At 37.7% G+C, this 21529-nt stretch overlaps 1 protein-coding gene across 2 annotated transcripts; it reads right to left on the reverse strand.

Moving 5' to 3' along the window:
• Positions 1-1356: 1356 nt before the first annotated feature.
• ttc12 (tetratricopeptide repeat domain 12) lies at positions 1357-20010 on the reverse strand. Of its 2 annotated transcripts, XM_046389449.1 has the most exons (21): positions 19818-20009; positions 19307-19461; positions 19004-19025; positions 17982-18059; positions 17751-17872; positions 17461-17520; positions 17038-17109; positions 16502-16562; positions 15713-15901; positions 12673-12742; positions 11568-11656; positions 10921-11089; positions 10249-10344; positions 9007-9070; positions 8756-8890; positions 8434-8526; positions 8016-8084; positions 6174-6275; positions 5494-5593; positions 5018-5246; positions 1357-4249 (listed from the first exon to the last, which is right to left on the reverse strand). In XM_046389449.1, exons 1-21 carry the CDS (start codon positions 19870-19872, stop codon positions 4180-4182), a joined length of 2100 nt encoding a protein of 699 aa, XP_046245405.1. In that variant the 5' UTR covers positions 19873-20009; the 3' UTR covers positions 1357-4179. The 2 variants fall into 2 exon arrangements, with proteins under 2 accessions (XP_046245405.1, XP_046245406.1); XM_046389450.1 differs by lacking the exon at positions 1357-4249 and having other exon boundaries at positions 5023-5212; positions 19818-20010.
• Positions 20011-21529: the final 1519 nt, after the last annotated feature.

The raw sequence follows: 21529 nt of genomic DNA on the forward strand, positions 1-21529 counted from the left end.
GAGTTGAAATGATCATTTGAATAAACAGTAATAAAAAAAAAGCTCATGCAAAAGATGTTTCCTGTGGCTGAAAATGTTTTTAGCAGTTTGTTGAATGCAAGCAAAACTAATGGTTTACATTCAAATCCCTGCAGGGTACCTTTAATAATAATTTGAACCCTGCTGTGGCTGATGGAAAGTCAGGGAAAAAAATAAGTTAATGATATTGACACCCCTTGGTGTGTGACCGATGGCTAAGATTAAAAATGTTTGAGTTAGATGTTTTTAATGTTGATTGTAGTGCCTAATAACAGGTAGTCTTCTCGTTAAATGGATTTGCGTAACCAATTTCTGGTTTCATCATATCAGTTATATTGAACTTGGAGGTATTAAGTATAAGGAAAAATGATCAGCGTGGGAGGCAAAAAATAAAAAAAATCTAATTATAATACCACTACTGTATGTGGTGAGAATTTATTCTTCACTGTATATGCTGATAGGGTTAGGGTTAGGGTGTGTTATTTTATTTCAACCACAGTGGAAGGAGGACCTACTGATTAACATATGAAATACTTCTCACAGTGTATTTGTTGATTTATTTATTGATCCTTTCAGCAATCCAAACACTTTGCATGCTTAACTCTAAAGTGAAAATGACAATTTAAAACTATTCAGCTGTTATCTACCAATACAAGTTTAACGGTAAAATGTTTTTTTTTAAAAAAAGTAGGTGGAGAATCCAGAAAAATCACTTCAGCAGTTATGTCAGTTTGTAGACAAAGCTTTATATATCCACTTTATATCTTATAACTGAGGACTTTTAAGTATTCTACTAAAGTCTTTGAATGACTGAACTGTACCTAAAAGGTAAACACAAAAAAGTACATACCTGTAAGCAGGAGAAATCCTAGTGTGAAGCAGTGTAACCTTTTCATTTCTGTTCAGTCTTGTTTCCAGTGACTCAAGCCCCAGTGAGTAAGTGCTCTTATAACGGTTTAATCCAAGTGAGTAGACAGTTGTACAGAAGTACGCAGAAGGTATCATCCCTTACAGAGAGCTTTTGTCCTCTGCAGTTCAAGTATACGTGGATTAGATTTCTCAGAAACCATCCCTTTCACTGCACTACATAGCCAGCAGGTACAACAGATGTATGAGAAGCTACAATTAATTGAATACTGATTTATGACACAACTATTACATGAACAAATTGCATCTTCTCTTTAACTCAGTGATTCCAGGAGTAATGTTATGGAGCTGAAACTTTACACGGGCAAGCTCAGATTAAACAAATTAGTACACCCTTTTCCTTTCAATTACACCTGCACGCTTAAAATGATATAATTGTAAATTCAATGTAAATATGTAGCCTACTTCTATACAGGTGAACGAAGTTCAAAGAGTCACAGTCACGCAAGTGAGTCTACAGGATTTTGGTAGGCGTCTTTTGTTTAGGCCTGTGAATATTCTCATTCATCCAGGTCATGGTTATCTCAAGGAAATTCAATCGAACGCAACTGGACTTAGTTATTTGTCTTTGAAGACGTTTCACCTCTCATCCAAGAGGCTTCATCAGTTCATGCTCGCTTGACTAGGCTGGAACTGTTTAGCCTGTTGGCATGCTAACGTTTGCTAATTAGCCCTAAACACAAACTAAAGCTGGGCCAGATGGGAACGTCAATGTTTGTACAACCTTTTGTGCCAATTCGTCCAGTAGATGTTGAGATACTTAAATGAATAAATAAAAACTGACCTGCAGGTGGTGATGAGGGGAACGATAAGGAAATCATTAGTGAAGTCGTTAAAGATGCACCCTTTGGCCACCCTCCATGTCTGTGCCAAAATTCATGGCGGTCCCTGCAGAAAATGTTGCTTTATAACTACTTTTCAACCTCGTGGTGGTAGTAGATGAAAAAGTCACGAGGTTGTCAAAGTCAGTAGGCTTCTCCCTTTTAGGGACCGTACAGTAAATGCTTTTATAAGGTTTCACAGCATTTTGTAAGCACTGGATTGGGAATAAAGTGCTGTGAACAGATCTGAACTGCTGAATGACAATGACTATGTGCTGCCAAAAGATAATATGTTAATGGATGAAGTGCAATAACAAACTAATCCTTTTATCCTTTCTTATCACAAACAATCCAGGGATTTATAATGCATAGATTTTGTGCTTGTTTTGGAATAAAAACAAGTTGAAAATGAGTCTATACTTTGGATCTATACTGAATTCTGCTCCAGGCATGTTCGCCCAATGCTGCAGAAGCTCTTAATGGGTTCACTGGAGTTGAAAACAAACATTTCTCAAATATTCAGATACAGAAGCCTTGCCATCTAATGATTAAAAAGACATAAACAACATAAACATAGTCCAGAACTATAGGTGCTATAATTCAGTGTGGTCAAAGCACAGCATTCACACAGGATTGATATTGCCCATGCTAGAGAAGCAAACAAATCTTTGAAATATGGTTATGAAATTCAGAAAACGCACGTAAAGCTGAAATGTTCTCACTAATGAATCGACTGTTATTACTGAACATGAAAACACTGTTTCTTAAAAAGAAAGAGTTTATACTGTTATTCTGATCAATACAGAAGTTAGCCAGTAAGGTGGCTTGTTGAAAAGAGAGGAGTAACAAATCAGAAATAATGTAATTCTACTTGTCTGTCACGGTGTGCTGTACAAGCCATCATGGCGGGTTTGCAAATATTATACTGGCATTATAAGTTGTTGTCACACAGCACGGCCCCACTTTAAATTCCTGGGCCCAGCCCTTTTTCTAAGTTTACAAGTCATCCTCATATTTCAAAGACGTGCAGATATGAAACACCCAAAATTTAGCTGCAAACAGTTTTTAAACTCCAAATTTGTATATTTGAGATGATTTGTCGCCCTCAGTAGTTCCACCACAAGAATCCAAACAAGGATGAAAAACATTTTTTTATCAGCAGTTTACACTCAACTGCACCTCTTTGGAAGCTACATTTAAAGAAAGACTGACTACACATGTGAGAAAGTAAAAATAAGAAAAATACCAAAAGCCAGCAGAGTTTAATCACTGCTTAGTTCATGCAATTTATTTGAACTTCATGGTAAACTTGAAGAAGACATTCAGTAAAGTGCAGCTCTTCATCAGGCGTACAGTAAAGATGATGGCAAAGCAAACAAAAATGGATTTGTTCAGCTAATGTAATTAATCTGCAGATGCTGCAGTTCAAGATAAGACCAAACCTTTTTATTAATGTATTTTTTACCAGAAAGTCCAAAATGTGGTTTGCAACACACTACATAAACTTCATGTTACCCTGGCCAGCTGCCAAAAATGTCTTTCTATGCCTATTTATTTATTTATTTATTTATTTTTTAATTGTGAATCACAGCAACCATGAGAAGCCCTTGAGCACACAGTCATGAATGTGCACAAAAAATATTAGGCTGATGGGTCCAGTAGTATGAAAGACACGCACACATGACCAAAAGCAGGATCTCCTTCAGGTTTATGTCTGGCAGAATAATAAGAAAAAGACCTTGGATGTTTATATCTCTATGAAAAGGCTTAAACCACAGGGATACACCACTCTATCCCACATTTCACTTCAAATACCATCAGCATGTTAATACTGCCTGATCGATATCAGTCCTTCAGAATCCAACAGTCACACAAGTGAACTCTTCAAATCCGGGGTGACTGTTTGTTTAATTGGTGTATTCTATTATAGGTTCTATTATATAGTCGTTCAAAAAAAAAAAACATTGGGAAAAAAATCATATTTTCATATCAAATATTTTGTTTTATGTTGTACAATATGAATATATTGTATTCATGAAAATGATGCAAATAAAAGACAAAGTTGTTAAAAATGACTGCACTTACACCTCCGAACACCCCAAATCCACACTTATTCAGATTATTCAGGGTAATTTACCATACAAATTCACCTGGGCGTGAAAAACAAGGGCAGCCAAGAACATTGCTAATAGTTATGACTTTTATGTAGATTAAGCAATTAGAAACAGAATCTTATTCAAATTAAACCAATTTTTGATTATTCTCAAGACAGCCTTATCTTTCTTAAAAAAAATCACATTATTAACAATGAATTAAGAGTTTGAACAAAAAGAAAAGGATTATACGAATACCAGCAGGTAGTTCTTTGAGTGAAGTTTTGTTCTCAAAACAAAACTGCTGTGTGTTCGTGAGATCATCTGAAGAGCTTCATGCAGGAGTGTAGGATCTCAAGGCCGTGTAGTTCTCGAAGTTTGTTCACATGTCTGCAATTAAGAAATAAAGTTTCTTGAAAGAAAACATTCAAACATTCAGTGCATTCAGTGAGATGGCATTCACTTGAAACTACACCTCCATACACATCCATTATTAAGGATACTACAACACAACAATTACACTCACATTATCACAAAAGTGCTACACAGTCTGGAAGATTGCTTGATCACTTTTCAGTTCAGCATGTGTTCAGGTTTAGAAAAATCACTAATTGTGACCCTAAAATATACCCAAAACGGAGCAATGTTGATAGATTAAATGAACTAAAATTTAATAAAACAATCACACAACTTAAAAAGTAACTATGACCAGAACCCAAACTTGAGTCCGATACTATGAATTCAAAACTGTCTCTTTGTCACTGTCTTTTTCTTTCCCTCCCTCTTTCTAGATTGTTGGAGAAGCAATCTAAAAATGCATTCAGTGCAATAAAGACATGGCTCAGTTTGCTGCTGGCCACCTGCAGGAGAAAAGCCAGACAAACTAAATTTACATACATCTAGGAAAGTAAAAGCATTAGAATACTGACTTTATGATGGAAATACAAATGTAATAAACAAATATTTGCATAGTTACAGTCAGCCTGAACCAGGAGTCTTAAATGTGCCTCATGTGTGACTAACATCTTTAACCAGAGCCATAATATCATAAGAGCTCATTATCGGGGTGACATTTCATCTTGTCTGTCAATGCTCCTTCAGGCCAGTGCCTAGATGTAATCAACAGCATGTGGCTTATAGAGTGAGGTGAGAGGGCACCTGGGCTCAGATCGACACAGCTTCCCAAGAGCAATGGCTGCATTTTGCTGCACAGCTGTCCTCTTAGCGTCCCCTGCAGCGTGGCGCAGTAGCAGTGGCACAATATCAGTGCCCAGCAGGCTGCTAGCAATTCCTTCTAACTCAAGGCAGTAGGCCAAGCACAAGCAGGCATTTCCTGACACCATCTCATCACAGCTGGAACCGAGCAAATGACGCAAAATAGACAGTTCTGTGCAGAATGATAAATGAACAGCAAATAGGAAGGAAATAGCGTTTTATATTAACAAACACACTTAATGGTATGGAAATCTACTGATATATGCACACTGCACTCACATACACAGCTTGCATACGAGTGTGGAAACATACGCACATACACACATTTCATTTGCATATTAGGTCGAAACCTCAAACATTATTCATGGACTAATGAAAGAGTTTGTAAAAGTAATGCTAACATGTCAATCATTTCTCACTTTTATCAGTCTTCAGCAGCTCCTCCCGTGCCAAGCGACTGGCAGCAGTGCACACTGTCAGAGTCTTAATGGCGTACTTGGTGGCACTCTGCCCTGTTCCCTGGGTAGGCAGACACAAAAATAACAATGACATTAAACAAGTATGTTTCGTAACTCTAACAACACTCAGAGGTCACATAATCTATGAAGAACAACAGACCTAAGGTGGAATTAGTAAACGTGAAGAATACATAAAGCTGCACAGTTTTCACCAGCATGTTTCCATTTATTCAAAACATGGTGACAGTGAATGTAAGCCTGAGCCTGGCAGTCTGAAAAAGTATCTGGTTTTGATTTCTTTATTTGTTTGTTTCATTTTTGTTACAACACAGTGTGTGAGTGTACTCCTTTTCAATGATCGCTTAATGTTGTGTGTGAATGCTCTAATTAACAGTTAGATATATGGAGCTTCACACCAGCACTTATGTCTCACAGAAACAAAATAGCCAATACACTCAGCTTAGGCATACTAAATTAAGTAATACATACATTGTCTTTCAAGTATTTCACATTACAAATCATGTGAAAGTTGTCTATAATGTCAATATTTTACGATGATGAATCCATTTAAATATTGTTGTGAAACAGAACATCACTCCACAAGTAAGATACAAATACGTGTTGTGTGTATAGTTATGTACCTTCAGCAGCCGGCTTAAGATCCGAACCACATCCCCCTGAATAACATGCTGAAGAGCCTCAGACGACTGAGAGAGGACGGTGCTCAGCACGCCTGTGGCTCTCTGAAAGACAAAGAAGAATGCCGTCATTAGAAAAAGGTGATTATAGAAGATAGACAAAAGGTAGAAGAAGAGAGATGGATGGGAAAACACAACAGATAAATAAACTGGATAGCAGAAGAAAAAGAAAAAAACTGCTATGAAAGACAGAGCACGAGCAGAACTACTGGAGAGAAGAGAAAGCTAAAAGGGAAAGTACTATTCGAAAAAGGAGAAGAAGTGGAAAAGAGAAAAGTGACGTTTGAAGATCAGTAGGTGTTGTGGATTGTGTTTGCATCAAGTACAGGAAATCCGTTATAAAGATGGTTAGAGAACAGCCTGAAAACATGTTTTAGTGTAAGTAAAATCATAGTGACACTTTCAAGGACAGGATAATAATAATGAGTCACACATTATTTGTACATTGAGGGCACTGTTTAGTAATTTGATGACACAAATAAAGTAATTTGAGGATATGAATTACTCAATAAAGCTGACAAAATATGTATACTTACTGTGCAAGCAAAGTAGTAATTTGAGACGATCATCTCTAAGTGAAGGGCTCAAATTAGATTCAAAACTCATTTATCTGATGACCTTATTTTTCTTTAACCAACGCAGCGCTCAGTTGAGTATCACTGCTCTCATCAGCCACATTCACAACAGCAGCAGGCAGTCATTTTCACAAAATAGGCTGCATTGCACATTGCCTCCCCAGTGCCAAATGGAAGAGAAAGTTAGCTAAAGATCCAGATATTATACTTGGGAAATCAGTACTAAGATTGGCCAAATACAGCACTTACACAGCTCCAATGGTGATGACACTTCATTTCTCTTACATTTAATAAAAGTAAATTATTTGCTAACATAGTAGCTATAACAGCTTTTTAGAGTAATAATACTGTATGTCAGCCTTTGTATCTGTCAGCTTGTTTTGGTGTTTATCTGCCCTCCTAGTGGCACAAAATTGATCAACGCACCTTTAAAATAATGTTTAAATATTAACCAAATGTTTTACTAGTGTGAGTTTTTCTCTCACGGATAGAGAAAATTGAACACAGTGATAAATGGCATGGACAAACAGTTTCATGTATATACAAAAAAAACCCTGCAGTGATAATTGGACAGATGGGATTTTGAGGGCGAGAAAAGAAAAATACTGAGGGAATTTAAAAAAAAAAAGGATGTTGACGCAAGGTGACATGGAAGAAAAAGCACCAGCCAGGCAATGAGTGAGCCCTTAAACAGAGTAAAGAGGCAGACTACTGGACGTTTGGGACTCTGAGGGCACTGCATAGGCAGTGTGAAACTGCTGTAAGGGCCATTAGCACAGACAACAGCACCTGGAGCTGGAGTTTTAATCAACTGTAATGACACATGTACAGCATCCTCTGAACATTGTGGATTCCTAATACCACCTTCTGGGGCACACTGCCAGTGAGCTCACAAGCGGCAGAAAAGGCCCATTACTCAAGACGAATGTCTTTTATTTTGATCTAGTTACCTGAAAGGATGGGTTTTATGCTCTGTAGAGCGTATGCAAGTTTGGGGAAAACAAACAAGAAAAACTTTTGAGCAAGCATCTTCAGGAACTGTAAAAATCTCTAGGTACTAATGTTTTTCAAAGTCCTCTCATGAATATGAAAACTGGGTGGGAGTTATGATGTGTTAAGCCGCTACATAGAGTATATAATGAGTTTTCTATTTCTAAATCTTTTTTAAACCCAGTACTCTGGTACGGAGCTGAAGTAAGGCTTTGCTCACAGTTACGACGCCTCCATCTTTATCCCTCAGCAGGCCCAGACAGCAGTCACACAGTGAAACAGCATGCTCCTACAAAAGGAGACAGACAAGTGGCTAAACCAATTTTCACATACATTTCACCTCTGATTAGGTGGCTGATAAGGTCACACATCATAGTTCACACAAATGCTCCCCCTGCTTTCCTTATTCATCGTTGGTTTAATGTTTTTACACTTACACAGGTGTGAAGTAAATTTTCAGTCAAAATATATAATGTTTTCATGCTGCCCATCCACACACACATTCTAAATGACAGTTCAGTTCAACCTTTTCAAATATACAATATCGTTATATTATCAACCAGTGCAGTGCATACTATTAAAATAACTTAAAATTAGATTGAAGTTAGGAGTATAAATATCATACATTGCCATCTTACCTGAATGACTGGAGAAGTGATAGTTGAGAGGTTGATAAGCAAACCAAGCATAGAGTAAAGGACTTCTTTGTATTCACATGCACTGCACTGCCTCTGCAATGACAGCCAACACATTCAACACTGAATAGCATACGGTGAGTTTAATGACCAGCTAAACATTCATGTAATATCCAAGACAGACTACTGAATATCTATCATGTCTAATTCATTTGTTCATTTATACTATACTGAGGTTTGACTGCTGGGGCATCTGAATTCAAATAAATGAACACATGACATGTAATTTTCTATGCAAAGAGGCAAGTCTGAAAACAATACTAACAATGGCGAGCACAAAGGCTTTCCAACACTCTGGATCACGAGCAAAACTGTGACAGATGATGTCATCTTGTGTCAGACGGCCAACAGCTGATATCAGTGATGGGAGGACATGCTGATTTGACTTGCTGATATTTCTCTGAAAAATGAAGCAAACAGATGTGCACAGACACACACACACATAAACATTCCTATATACTGTATATTCAGTGTATACTATATATTAATATGAACTTTTGTTTCTCCATATCTTACCAGTATTGTTGTAAACGGAAAAATGACAGACTCTGTCAAGGCATTCCTTAACTGAATGCAAAATCTGTAAGAAAACAGACACAATATGTATATGGTGATGTATGTATGAGAGATAAATGCTTTGATGAGGAAGGACTGAGTAAAGTCAACTTTAATCCTCAGTTTGAGTTCTAAATAGCCCAGCATTATACAAGTAAGTCAAACAGCAAATCCATCAGCAGAACAAACAGAACGACAAGGATCCTGTTCATAGTTCATTTTCGATTTCCAATGGACATTTTCTCCTGGCAAGGACCAAAATGCCTCTGGAAGCAACTAAACAGACCTGTGACTGATGAGAGCAACAGATTGTGTGGTGCTAAATCACACATGCAGGTTGGAGCGATGCTTGGAACATTTTCAAGCGGGAAAAAAATGGAGGCCTGGTCACAAACTTTTTACTGTTTTGCAAACATTTTAAGCAAGGAATAGGCAAAGCAATCACCATTCCCTAATTTGACAGTTTGATCTGTTATTTTTAAGCCTGGACAAACATGTAGACTGGATGAAAATGACTTTTCACATCTGGACTGATGACACTGTTCCTCTGTCAGTCATATTAGATTAATAATTGTGATTAACAATTGATTAACAAACCAGAAAGTAAGGAAATCTGGCCAGAAGCATCTGCTAGATCAAATGAAATACATAGTGTAATATACATCAGTGCATGTGTGCAAATGTATATACAAGCAGCAAAAATATCCATGAAATCCCAACATTGACCAAGCTTAGACTCAACAATGAAGAGAAAACCTTTGTAGGATATAACACATTTTTGGTGAGCTGCAGACATAGAAAAATTGATCTCCCCGTTTCACTGCTTGATACCTCAACTTATTTCCTGCTGTGTTTGAGAGGCTGGGTTGCCCTTTCATGTCTATTTTCATGAGGCATCAGAGAGGGAAACAGGTTGAGAACAGCCTTTGCCTTCAAGTGACATTAACACTGGGAAAGAACATATTGAATTATTAAAGATGCCACACTTTCCATTTCTCAAGAGACCTCTCCTGACAAGACGTGACAACAAATTTTAAAGTACTTAAAGTAATATATATCGATATGATGTTTTGGAAGACAACAAACTGTCTTGTGGGTCATATTCTGAATTCTACAAGGTATTTGAAAAAATGTCCACAAATAAAAACAATCATTGGGGTGTGAGGAAGATAACTGTGGCGTTATTGTTTGGCTGTGTATTACTTGTTTTCTGCTGCAAAGTTCTCCAAAATGTTGACTGCTGTGTTCTCCTGCTGCTGCTCCTGCCTTGTGATGCACACCATGAGGTTCCTCACTAACCTTTAGAACCAGATTAAGAGTAGAGCGAGATAAGAGAAAAGCAGAAGAAAAAGAAGAGGAATACAAAGAAAAAGAGAGAATTTTTTTTCTAAATGACATATTTTTTAATGAATACCACTAAGATATCAGTAAATATTCTGTGACCAGATGATGATGTTGTCTACCTTTGGAGCAATACATTTGATAATAACACCAAAGTGGAGCAACACTAATACCCATTCTTCCTAATTTTACAAAAACCCATAAGAAATGTTATATATATAGGCCACTCAGTGTCATTTTTAAAACTAAATCCCAGAGCAATGATATACAGCATTTCTTGAAATCTCATTAAACAGATGTGGTAATTACACTGACAATCACAAACATATGACCCAGGGCTAAGGTTCCTCCACTAATTTCATTAGGAGGAACACTGTGAAATGTAAAATCATTACACTACTTACTCTGGTTGGAAGGAGGTAAATGAAAAAATGATTAGAATTAGTATTATTGTTACTCTGTATAGTTATTTCTCGAGCTATGCTATAGCTCTCACCACTTACATCTCATGACAAAAATAATTCTGTGTCTTACATGTGCACATTCAAGTTGTCGATGGCCAAACGCCTGCCATGTGGCATCTGCGAGTACAGACAAAGTATTGTCAGGCATTCTTTCCGTACTGCAACATGCTCTGATGTTAATAAGTCAACAATGGACTCTCTGCTGACTGGGCATCTCATCAACATCTTCTGGTTTTCATCTGAAAGCAAAAGAAAAGCAACTCATGTAAAAGGAATGAGTTCACTGAACTGTTATGTTCCCAAGGATCAACAACTGGGTCTGTAAACACAACAACAACCAAGACTCAAAACAAGAAGTTGATGAGGTAAATCATTAAACATATTGTTTTTGTTCTGTTTTCAATGGAGTATGTCTAAACTGGATTAGAAAACGATCATATTCCATTTGATGTTTTACACAGTGTCCAAAGTTGGGGTTGTAAACAGCTTAAGTGTTTCGAGTTAGTGACACATAAGAAGACACACAAAGGCTTTACAAAAGAGAAGACTTGAGTATCACATTGGCAAACTGTGCAGTAATGACACAATGCCATAACAGAGAATTATATTAGTGCTTCAGTGATTTCATTTTATCTTCTACTCCCTGCTAGTTCAGTGAGAGCAAACTGCTACATGGACAAAGGCTGAAAATTAAGTGTAATTCAATAATCTACATACCATTTCCACTACAAACAACCCTCCATAATTTCAGAACAGACACACACAACTCCTGGCTGTGTGGATCCTCCATTTTCTGCATGAGGCAACTGTGGAGAAAATAAACTCAGTGACCTTTTAACTGGCATAATACAAATCAAACTGAAATATTACTGTCAAACAATGAAAACGGTATTTATGTGAAAGTTTGCCAATAAAAATGTATTTCAACACAACAGACGACGGAACCAAAATTAAAACTACAAGAACAAAATGTAACACATGACAAATGCTCAACATATAAGCTATGATCAAACATATAATGATAAAGGTAATAACAGGTAATAATAATATCAGACACAGGTATCAAGAGTGAGATTTCATTTTGGACAGAAAGGTAGACTTCTATCATTGTATTTCATTGTTTAGCAAATTTATTTTAGTAAAGCTATGTATATAAAGAAAACTAAGTGCAGTAAGCATGAAAACATTTGAGGTAGGTATGTCATGTAACACAGCCACTTGGCCATCAGTCACATGTTACCTGAGAAGTGATATTTTATTCCACTAAAGCGATTGCAGTTGATGCAAACAATGCACTGGCCTTCTTTGCTATGTGGTTCACACTGGTTTCATTTGGTTTAATCTGAGTCACAGCAGCATCCTTATTGACTATCTTCATCAAGCTCAGACTGCCATTTCTTTGCACTCTCTATTTTCCAGACACTGTGTTCCAACTTGAATAATGACAGTGCTAACAATGGACAACATGGGAAGTATGTGACAAGTTAATAATAACCTTGCAGATATGACATGTAGGACTCATAATTTGTGCCTTGTGCAGAACACCCAGTCTTTCTGGGACAAAACACGGTGCCTTTGCTAATTTCAACACTCATCTCAATCTTCAGTGTGATCATGTTGTCTTCTTTGGGCGATCACACAAACAACCGGAGAGAGAAAGAGAGAGAGAGAGAGAGAGAGAGAGAGAGGGCGAGAGACGGGGAGGGTGAACAATGATCTCTCTAGTTTAGACCATCATTGTCTCTGTATGCCCATGTCTCTGGGTCCATCTATCAAAGCACCACAGAGAGCTGACAGCTACCACTCCCTCTGGTCTCCTTACCTCCTCACCATGTCATTGCTGCTGATGACACTAAAGCCATTGTTCAGTCTGAAAAGGGTCTGGCCTGTACCTGTTAGAGGAGAACAGTAGATAGTGTAAGAGGATAGAAAACTACTGTATATATCAACACCAACTGGCCTCAAGGTTTTGGAGAAACACAACACCTCTCTCTTTCAGTTTAGCTTGTATTGTTCACTGGTTTACAGTCAAGGGCACAAAAGGAGAACAAATAAACCATGCTGAGAGAATAAGGTGCAGTGAGAAATAATCTATTTTCCACTAATAATGAGCTGGAGTGTACAGACAAGTAGAGCAGAGCAGTGAGAGGGCTCTTTTAGGGGAGAAAGCTTGCAATGTCAGCCCTGCTGAGATCCTTTCAGTTGCGAGTTATGTAAGTTTTGCCCTTTTCCATTGAATGGCACTGTGAGACAGGCATTATATCATTTGACAGAACACTTTTATTCATCTAAATGAAGAAAAACGAGAGACTGGATAAGAAATGTTTGCCATTCTTCAATGGTCATCCGGTGCAAAAACACAGGGTGTATTACCAGTGGTGAATACAAGCAAAAACAAAACTTTGCATTACATCATTATTTATAACTGTATGGTTTGCTGAGTGACAACCTTCAAGTTTCACTTCAGCAGTTCAATCAGCTTTGGACTGTGTGGTCAAAGCGTGTTATACAAGGTCTGTAGGACAGCAGTAACAGGACTCAGTCAAGTGAGAACTATCTCACAACAGCTTACTTCTTAGCAAAAATATATCAAAATAAATACTCCTGAGAGGGCCATTGACCTTGATCAATTGTACTGCTAGGCTATTTTAAAGGCTGCAATTGCTGCCTTTTGGCAGTAGCTAAAAACAGGTGTGGAGTTTGAAAGTCATTTCTTGGGTCAAAAACAGTCAAAAACAAAAATATTAGTAGCTGACAGAAGAGAGCGAACAATTTTAAGGGAGGAACTGTTCCTGTCTTCAATGGCTCTTTTTCATACAGTAGAAGACTAGGTAAATATCAGTTACATTTTCAAACTGATGTCATCATTATTAAATAGGAGCGAGCAGTGAAATATTTTGTCATTAACAAGTATCCCAGCACAAGGTCATAATTCTGTTTCATAATTTTTCTAACATTGATGGAAAAATATGAAGGCTGTCATTTTGGCATATTAGTATAATATGGGTGATCTACTATAATATTGAGTAAATCACATACAGTGCTGTCATTTACCACATGTAGACCTGCGGCAGACCCCCCATCCAGCTGAATAGTCTATTTCTTCCACCACTGCAAGTGAGGTGGAAATGAAATTCACTGACGCTTTGCAAGACAGCAAGTTCTGCGAGATCACGCTCATGCGGGCAGATGAGCAGACTTTTTCCACTTTGTACATCACAGAGGTAACCATATCTAGCTATAAAAAAAAGATCACCCTCTGAGCATTTGCGCGTTATCACTGACCTCAGCACCATACTGCTGACAGCATGTTTAAGAGCTACAGACCTGAGGCATTGGAGCATGTCTGCTGGAGGATTTCAAGCACCCAGTTAATGCAGATCAGGAGTTGAGTTGAGCTGAGCTGAGTTCAGACTAGGCTACAGCAGGTCAGCTGAGTTAATTTCATGCACATGGTTTGTTAATTTTTTCAATTCTAATTATCTAATTATGTAAAATTGCATATTTCATACTTTATTCGAATTTGCCCATTCAGGCACAGTGACCGAGGTGTTTTAGTGTCGTCTGCTCTCACTTATAAATGCATAATCTGTAATCTGTTTGTTCTGTACATTAAATGTTACTAAGATTAAGTTGTTTTTGAAATTTAAATGCTATCAAATTTGCTATGCCTGATTATTTTTAAAAAAATTCATATTACAATGACAGGTAATAATAGATTATGATGAAATATTTACAGACAACAAGAAAGTCTACATCTCTACACCTCTACTATAACAAATCTGATGAAACAAGCGCTGTGTGAGGACTAAACTAAAGGAATTAGATAAGATGATCACATATTGTTTCCGTACGGGAGTTGCCTTTATGGACAGTCGTAGTATGGAACAGAGTTCTTCTTCAACTAAATTATGAGCTGGGTCCCCTGACAACAGCTCACTCTTGCTCCGAAATATATATAAGCATCAATAACCCCTGGCATGTTCTAGGGCCCCTGTCCATCCAGAGGACCTCAGACCAGCCTGTCATAAATCTACAACGCCAATGGACAGGTACCGCTCTTCACAAGGTAGCTACTCTAAATCTGACAGGGTTGAGTGCAGGTATGCCAGTGAGGTTAGGAATGGACATCTGATATCACATGAGTTTCATTAAATTGTACCCAAGACAGCTCCACGAGGCTTAATAATGTTTGCTGTCATCCCATAACAACTCCTCTCTGTAGCTGCTCTCAACACCTAATACATCTAAAATCCCAGAGACAAGCCTATACCTATACTAAATTCTGTTACAATAACTTATTACTTATCACTTAACTGCCTGAACAGGTGACACTGCTGGCTAATTTAGATGACCAGAAAACAGATTGCAAATCAAATCATATCAGCAATGGAGGTCTCAATCTTCACCAGGCATTGAAAAATAGTAGACAAATCGTTGTTATTGATCTGATAATTGAATAAAATTACAAAAAACTGGGGAACACTGAGGTTATGCTCTTATATACATATATATATATAGTCTGTATTGTAAAACTGCTCACTGTGACATGCAAATGGAGCATTAAGAGAAATCAGTGATGGATAGCATAAGGTCTCCCCTCTCATCCATTGTCACACAGTAAGACAACAAACACTTTTCTTTTTTCAGTCCTTCACCTGACACAATGGCCTAAAATTTTCACTGTGAGTACTTAAGCACTATATTAACTCTCATTATCTCCTTCAAGCTCTCTCTCTCCTTCTTAACCTTCCAGGCCTCAAGGTCATTTTAGCCATGGAGCCAGTAAGTAGGTGGAACACTGAAGCAGGTTATGAAGTCATGAGATAATTGTGCAAAGCTTTTCCCAAATGAACACTCACAGTCTGTAACTGCTTCTGACAGAATCTCAAATCCTCCATAGTAGTAGAAGGGCATATGGCCAGGCCTTGACAGCTTCTCCAGCAGCTGGGGCACTGTTGTGGCCTTCACATCTCCCTTGTCAAACTCTTGCATTGCATGCAACTCCTGACTCTCTCTCTCCTCTTCCAGATCCACCTGGGTCAGGTATTCTGGATGGAGAAAACAAAAGAACAAAGGGAAGATGAGAAAGCAGACTGTGATATGACAGAATGTTATTCCATTGCAGTAACTGTAGTTGCACTGTCACATAAAAGACTGCATGTCTCCTATACTGCAACAGCCATGCTGTGCTGACCACTCTACCCACCTATTGCATGCACTGAAACAGAAATAACTCTACTGCCCACATATTAGAAATGCAATGCTACACCACATATAACAATGGCAAGGAGACTACAGAGAGCGTACACATGCATGATAGTCACGTAAAGTAAAGGAAGGTTAAGTTTGGACAAAATATTCAGCTCAATATATATAAACTCCATTTCTCTGTGAAGAAAATATCTCCGTGGTCCAACATCAGCAGAGCAGCATCCAGCTTTATGTTGTCATGAAGACCTGCATTATTAAAAAAAATCTCAACAACAAAGGAGTGCCTCCTCTGTACTGCTGTCTACCTTTCATTTGGGGCATATATGGCAAGGCCATATTCAACAGTGATGACGGAACATGATCAATGAGGGCAATTATCAAAGAAGGACATACAGTAAAGTTTTCCTAACGTAACTTCTGAAAAAAAATGTCACTACCTTTAATCATCTTCTGCCTCCAAGGTTCAATTTCCACTATCCTTTCAAAGCAATTTCTACACTGAAAAAGAGAAGAATTAGGTTCATCACTGGTTATATGATGTGTTTCACTGGTCTCTTTTAGAGACATGGAAATCAAAATGATTCTCTCAACTCCAAAAGACTACAGTATCTCAGCATAAGTGTGGTATACAAAACTATGACGAACCTTGCAATAATTGTACTAACTAAAGATTTTCACTAGGTATCAATGTTAAATATAAGCCTATTTTCAAAATAATCAGTTGAAATACCTATACCTCAGATTTTCCAGAGGCTTGCTCTGAGAATAGAGTTGCTTATATGCAATGGGCTTATGCTTCCTTCAAAATCTTATTAAATGTGTTCCCCATTCCAGGTATGCAACCATCATAATGAAGCCATGTTTGTGCCATAGTTAAATGAAGTAACTATGTAGTGACTATCTGTACACATGAACAATGTGGGACAAAAAACGTGATTAGATGTAATGTGAGATAATAATTCTCAATACTCACCTCATTATATTTCTTCAAAGCCAGATATGCTTTTCCCATGTGTAAGTAAGCTTTTATGCACCTCTCATTACACTGATAAGAAAGAACATGATTATGGGACTGTATAGCACATCTCCATAATGGTGATTTAATGTTTCTGCATTGATAACGCTGGCACAGTAAGAGAGAAATCTGCTCAGTCTGATCTTGAACACACTCCCCTCCAGAAAGCTTACTATGTGTTACGGCGTTATGATTACACAAAGCAACTCTGCACTGCTGATAAATTGTATGCTGCATCTGTTACTGTTGCTTGAGTGCCGTGCAGTGCTGGACAAAGCATAACCGTCTGTTAACCCATCCAACTCATTTTGACGACACTCAGTTGACACCATGGTGAATGAGACAGTAAGTGACTAATCCCGGTTCCCATTCAGGCCTTACCTTCAAGGCCCATTCACAGTCACTGATGGCCTCTTCGTACCTTCCCAGCTTGATGAAGGCCTAAGAAGATATAAACATCGAGCAAGTGACAATAAATGTGGCCTCACAAAGGAAATAAACCCGACTAGGGGTATAGCATTGTTTTGAAATTAAAATACCACAATCTTTATTGCACATGGCCATAATCTTACTGAAAACAAAATCTAGAGCTGACAACACTCCAACCTCTGTTACACAAAAGGTTTCTTCATCACGACGGGGTGAAAACATTTACAGATGAAGATATTCACTTGTGCTCGGTTGGTGTACAATTGCTGCATGTCTCGTAGTTCATCCAAGCCATCACTGTAATACCGCACAGCAGTTTCATATTCTTCCCGAGCATAAGCTTCATTGCCCTTTTCTTTGAGTGCTGCAGTGACACAAACAGGACATCACTTAAAAAGACGTATTACTAGCCAAACAGAGGAGCAAGCACAGCAAAGTGCTCACCAACAGCATATTTAAAGAATCACACACACCTGTTGCCTTTTTCACTCTTGCCATTCTCCTTACTCTCCTGTCTTCAGCATCTCTCTCCATAATCTTCATGAAATTATCTGAGTGAAAAAAGAAAAACTCTTGAGCTTGAGTTAGTGATGCAACAGAGAACAAAGGCACTTTAAAGATATTATCAATAGTTGATACGGCAGAGGAATTTTCATTTTCAGGTCTCCCTTGTCACCGTTTGTTACACATTTTAAATTTTACATTTAAAATCCAGTGATCAATCTAATCAAAAGTGAGGTCAGACTCACAGAGAAAGCAACTGGATCATAAGCACTATATGTGCTTTTATCCGACATTTTTTGTGTCGGAAATGCAGTTTTTTTAAGTAGGTTCTGAAAGTCATTTGTTTGTAATTATAGAAATCCCACAGTGTTATTGCTTTGTGTGATTGTTAATGCTCAAAATGTTCTCCCAAAGACAGATCAGGTATTGCTCTGAGTACAATGTAATAAATATCAGTTGGGGTCATTTAAAAACTGTTTTCACTGACTCTCAAGAACCAAATTACTTTTTCTTCTCTCTCATTTTGTGAATTAAATATATGATGTGTCAACTTTAATACTACTGGTTTCACAGGGAGGTGTGAAAGGTGCATGCAGTGTCAGCTTTACTGTTATCGATGTGTTTTACTTAGACAGACTTGAGAAGAAGTGTTGATTTGCTGAAAAGTTGTTTTATATGGAATATCACATTCAAGGTGCTAGTGCTGAAATGATTTGTATACATGAAACAAAGTGCACACATGAAAAGAAGTAACATCAGCTTTTAAGATCACCACAGCAACTTCTCAGTACATAAATGTACTGCATGACAGCCCGTGTGAACCTCCTCAACATGACATACAGACAGTTTAATGGGTGGGTGAAGAGTTCGCTTTTTTTCACCTTTATCAAGTCTCTTCTTTTCTCATATAGTCATGACAAATACAGTAAATCTGTTTAAAGGGTGATTCAGTTTAGCACAAAGGACAAACAACAACAAACAACGTGCTCACCTGGACTTCCATTCTGCAGACTCTGTAAAGCATAAAAATAATGATTAAAAGAATGCCCCTTCCTAGTCAATACTTGCACTACTTGTTCCTTCCCACAATGTACAAAATATACAAGAAGAGACAAGGCAGACAACATAACAAGAAGGTGTTGAACATGTGTATGTGCTGTGTGTGTGTGTGTGTGTGTCCTGTGTTGGAGTGACAGAGACAGCAAGAGAGAGAGACACAAAGAAGTCAGAGTAAGAATGAGTGAGACAGAAGGAGTGCAACTGTACTTGGGTGACTTTGTGTGCTTGTCTTTACCCAGGAGGGCTGAAGTTGTGGGTTTGTGTTGACTGTAGTCTTGTTGACTTTTGTCCTGCAGGGTTCATCCAAGCCAGCAATGTGGCAGTCAGCTTTCTCCATTGCTTTTTGCTGAACTTCGACATCAGAAGAGTTTAGATCCTTCACTATCTCATCTAAAAAGATGAGACAGAGGTATCTTTAACTGTTTACAACCTTATATCACGGATTTAATATCGCCAATCATCACATATGTTATTAAATGTACATTTTCCATACAAGGGATACCTAGCTATATTGCGAAACAATAAGTGACTTAGCTGACCCACTGTCACAACTTCAGCGACTTAGAAATAACACAGAGTGGCCTACATCATTGACATATAATAAGGTTTTTATAAAGTCATTGGTTTACGTAGCTAATACGTTAGTTTTGCGCTCCTTGACACAAAGCTACCCATTCTAACTGTTAGCTACCATGCAGTTAGCTAGAGTTAATTGCGTTGATAAGCTTCACAGCCGTATTACTCACTTATTTTGTCAACATTTTGCAAAAAACTGTCGAAGTCTTCAAGTTTGTCCGTCATGCTTTTGCCCTTTAAAGGCTATGTTTACTTTTTCATAAGCGAGGTACCTCTGTTTTATCTTCTAGCAAACGCTGAGTCTACTTTACCCTCAGTTGACCGTAAGAAGTCTCTCAGCGTTCAGTTACCATAGTGACCCGATGCCTTCATATCCGCTCGTAAATCACATAATCATTTACCGGTACTGTCGTTATGCTACGTTACTACGTAAAAGATAGTAATGAAAGAATAGACGAACTTCGTTTAATTGTTTTAACTTAGGTTGTAGATACGGACTAACGAAACTGCCTCTATCCATTGTAATTTGTTCAAATGGCTGACTGCTACTTTATTCTTAAACCCAATGTGTTAATATTGGGGGAAAAAGCACTTACCACTAAGTTATCACTTTGCAATAAGTGTGTTGTAACACAAATGTAGACATATCTGTTGATGTTTCCATGACCGTGATATTGATGAAAGCTGTTGAAAGCACCCAATTTGAATTTGGATGGGCTTATTTTATTTATTTTTTTATTTATGTCCCAATGCAAAAAACAACAAAATTGTCACGCGTATTATTTTTTATTATCAATTTAACTGATTTCATGGCTGCCATTTGATGGCTGCCATTACTCTATGATATATCATTTAACTGGAAAGTGCTTCAAGAGTACCCTGTCCCTGTTCAGCTATGCTGTGTATCTGTACTGTGCTGTACTACTGTAACATGAGCCCAGAGTGGCTAAAGGTATATCATCCCAACACTTCAGAGGACCTGCTTTTACAGTGGGCATCTTGAAAAGGGAGCGTCATACACCTTGAATGTCCGCCTTGTGTTTTCCCAGCAACAGATCAACACTGCCTCCTTGTGGTTAAAGACACATGAGTATGCACAATAGAGTATATTAATAGTGTATGAAAAATCAATAGACTTTAATAAAGATCATCAGGCAAAGGGTGCACCATAAATACTATATATGAATATTGCAGTTTTGATATGTGGAAACACGTTTTTTTCATTGAATCTATTCTCCCACAATGATAGAGGAAGTAAGTAATAGAAAAGGAGCTGGGTTCAATTTCAGTGAAATAAAATTCAGTACAATAGCATTAGCAAATGTAGTCCCTACATAAATATTTATTGAACTTGCACTCCATATTTTTCCAAGGTAAAAAAGTCGCTCACCACAACTCCTGGATCTGACAAGTAGCTTCTGCACTAATATGGCTGAAGGCACACTTGTATGTGGAAGCTGCAATGCAGTTTCAACTACTACACGGAAATTGAAGCATGAAAGGAAACATATTTATGAATTCAGGCCAAGTTCAGTAGGTTGGGCTATAGGTTTTCAAGAATAAATGAAAAATGCTCATTACTCAAATTTAACCCCCCCCCCCTAATTGTGAAGGTATAGCAAATCATAAAGTGAAGATTTGGTAGATTTTTATAAAAAATTTCCTGCTGCAGTTATCTCTTATATGCGCAAGTATTGTCAGATAGCAAAAAATAAGCAGTCAAAAGGTTATATTAGCAGTCACGTTTTTTCCCTGTGTATTATGACCCGCACAGTGACAAACTGGCTTTTAAAGTTTTTCTTTTAAAAATATATAACAGCCCGGGATATATCCCACTTTCCGTAAATGAGTCAGAATAGATGTGTCTCATCAATCCAGTTGC

The sequence above is a fragment of the Scatophagus argus genome, chromosome 5 (genome assembly GCF_020382885.2).
Source record: "Scatophagus argus isolate fScaArg1 chromosome 5, fScaArg1.pri, whole genome shotgun sequence".
NCBI classification, from domain to species: Eukaryota; Metazoa; Chordata; class Actinopteri; family Scatophagidae; genus Scatophagus; species Scatophagus argus.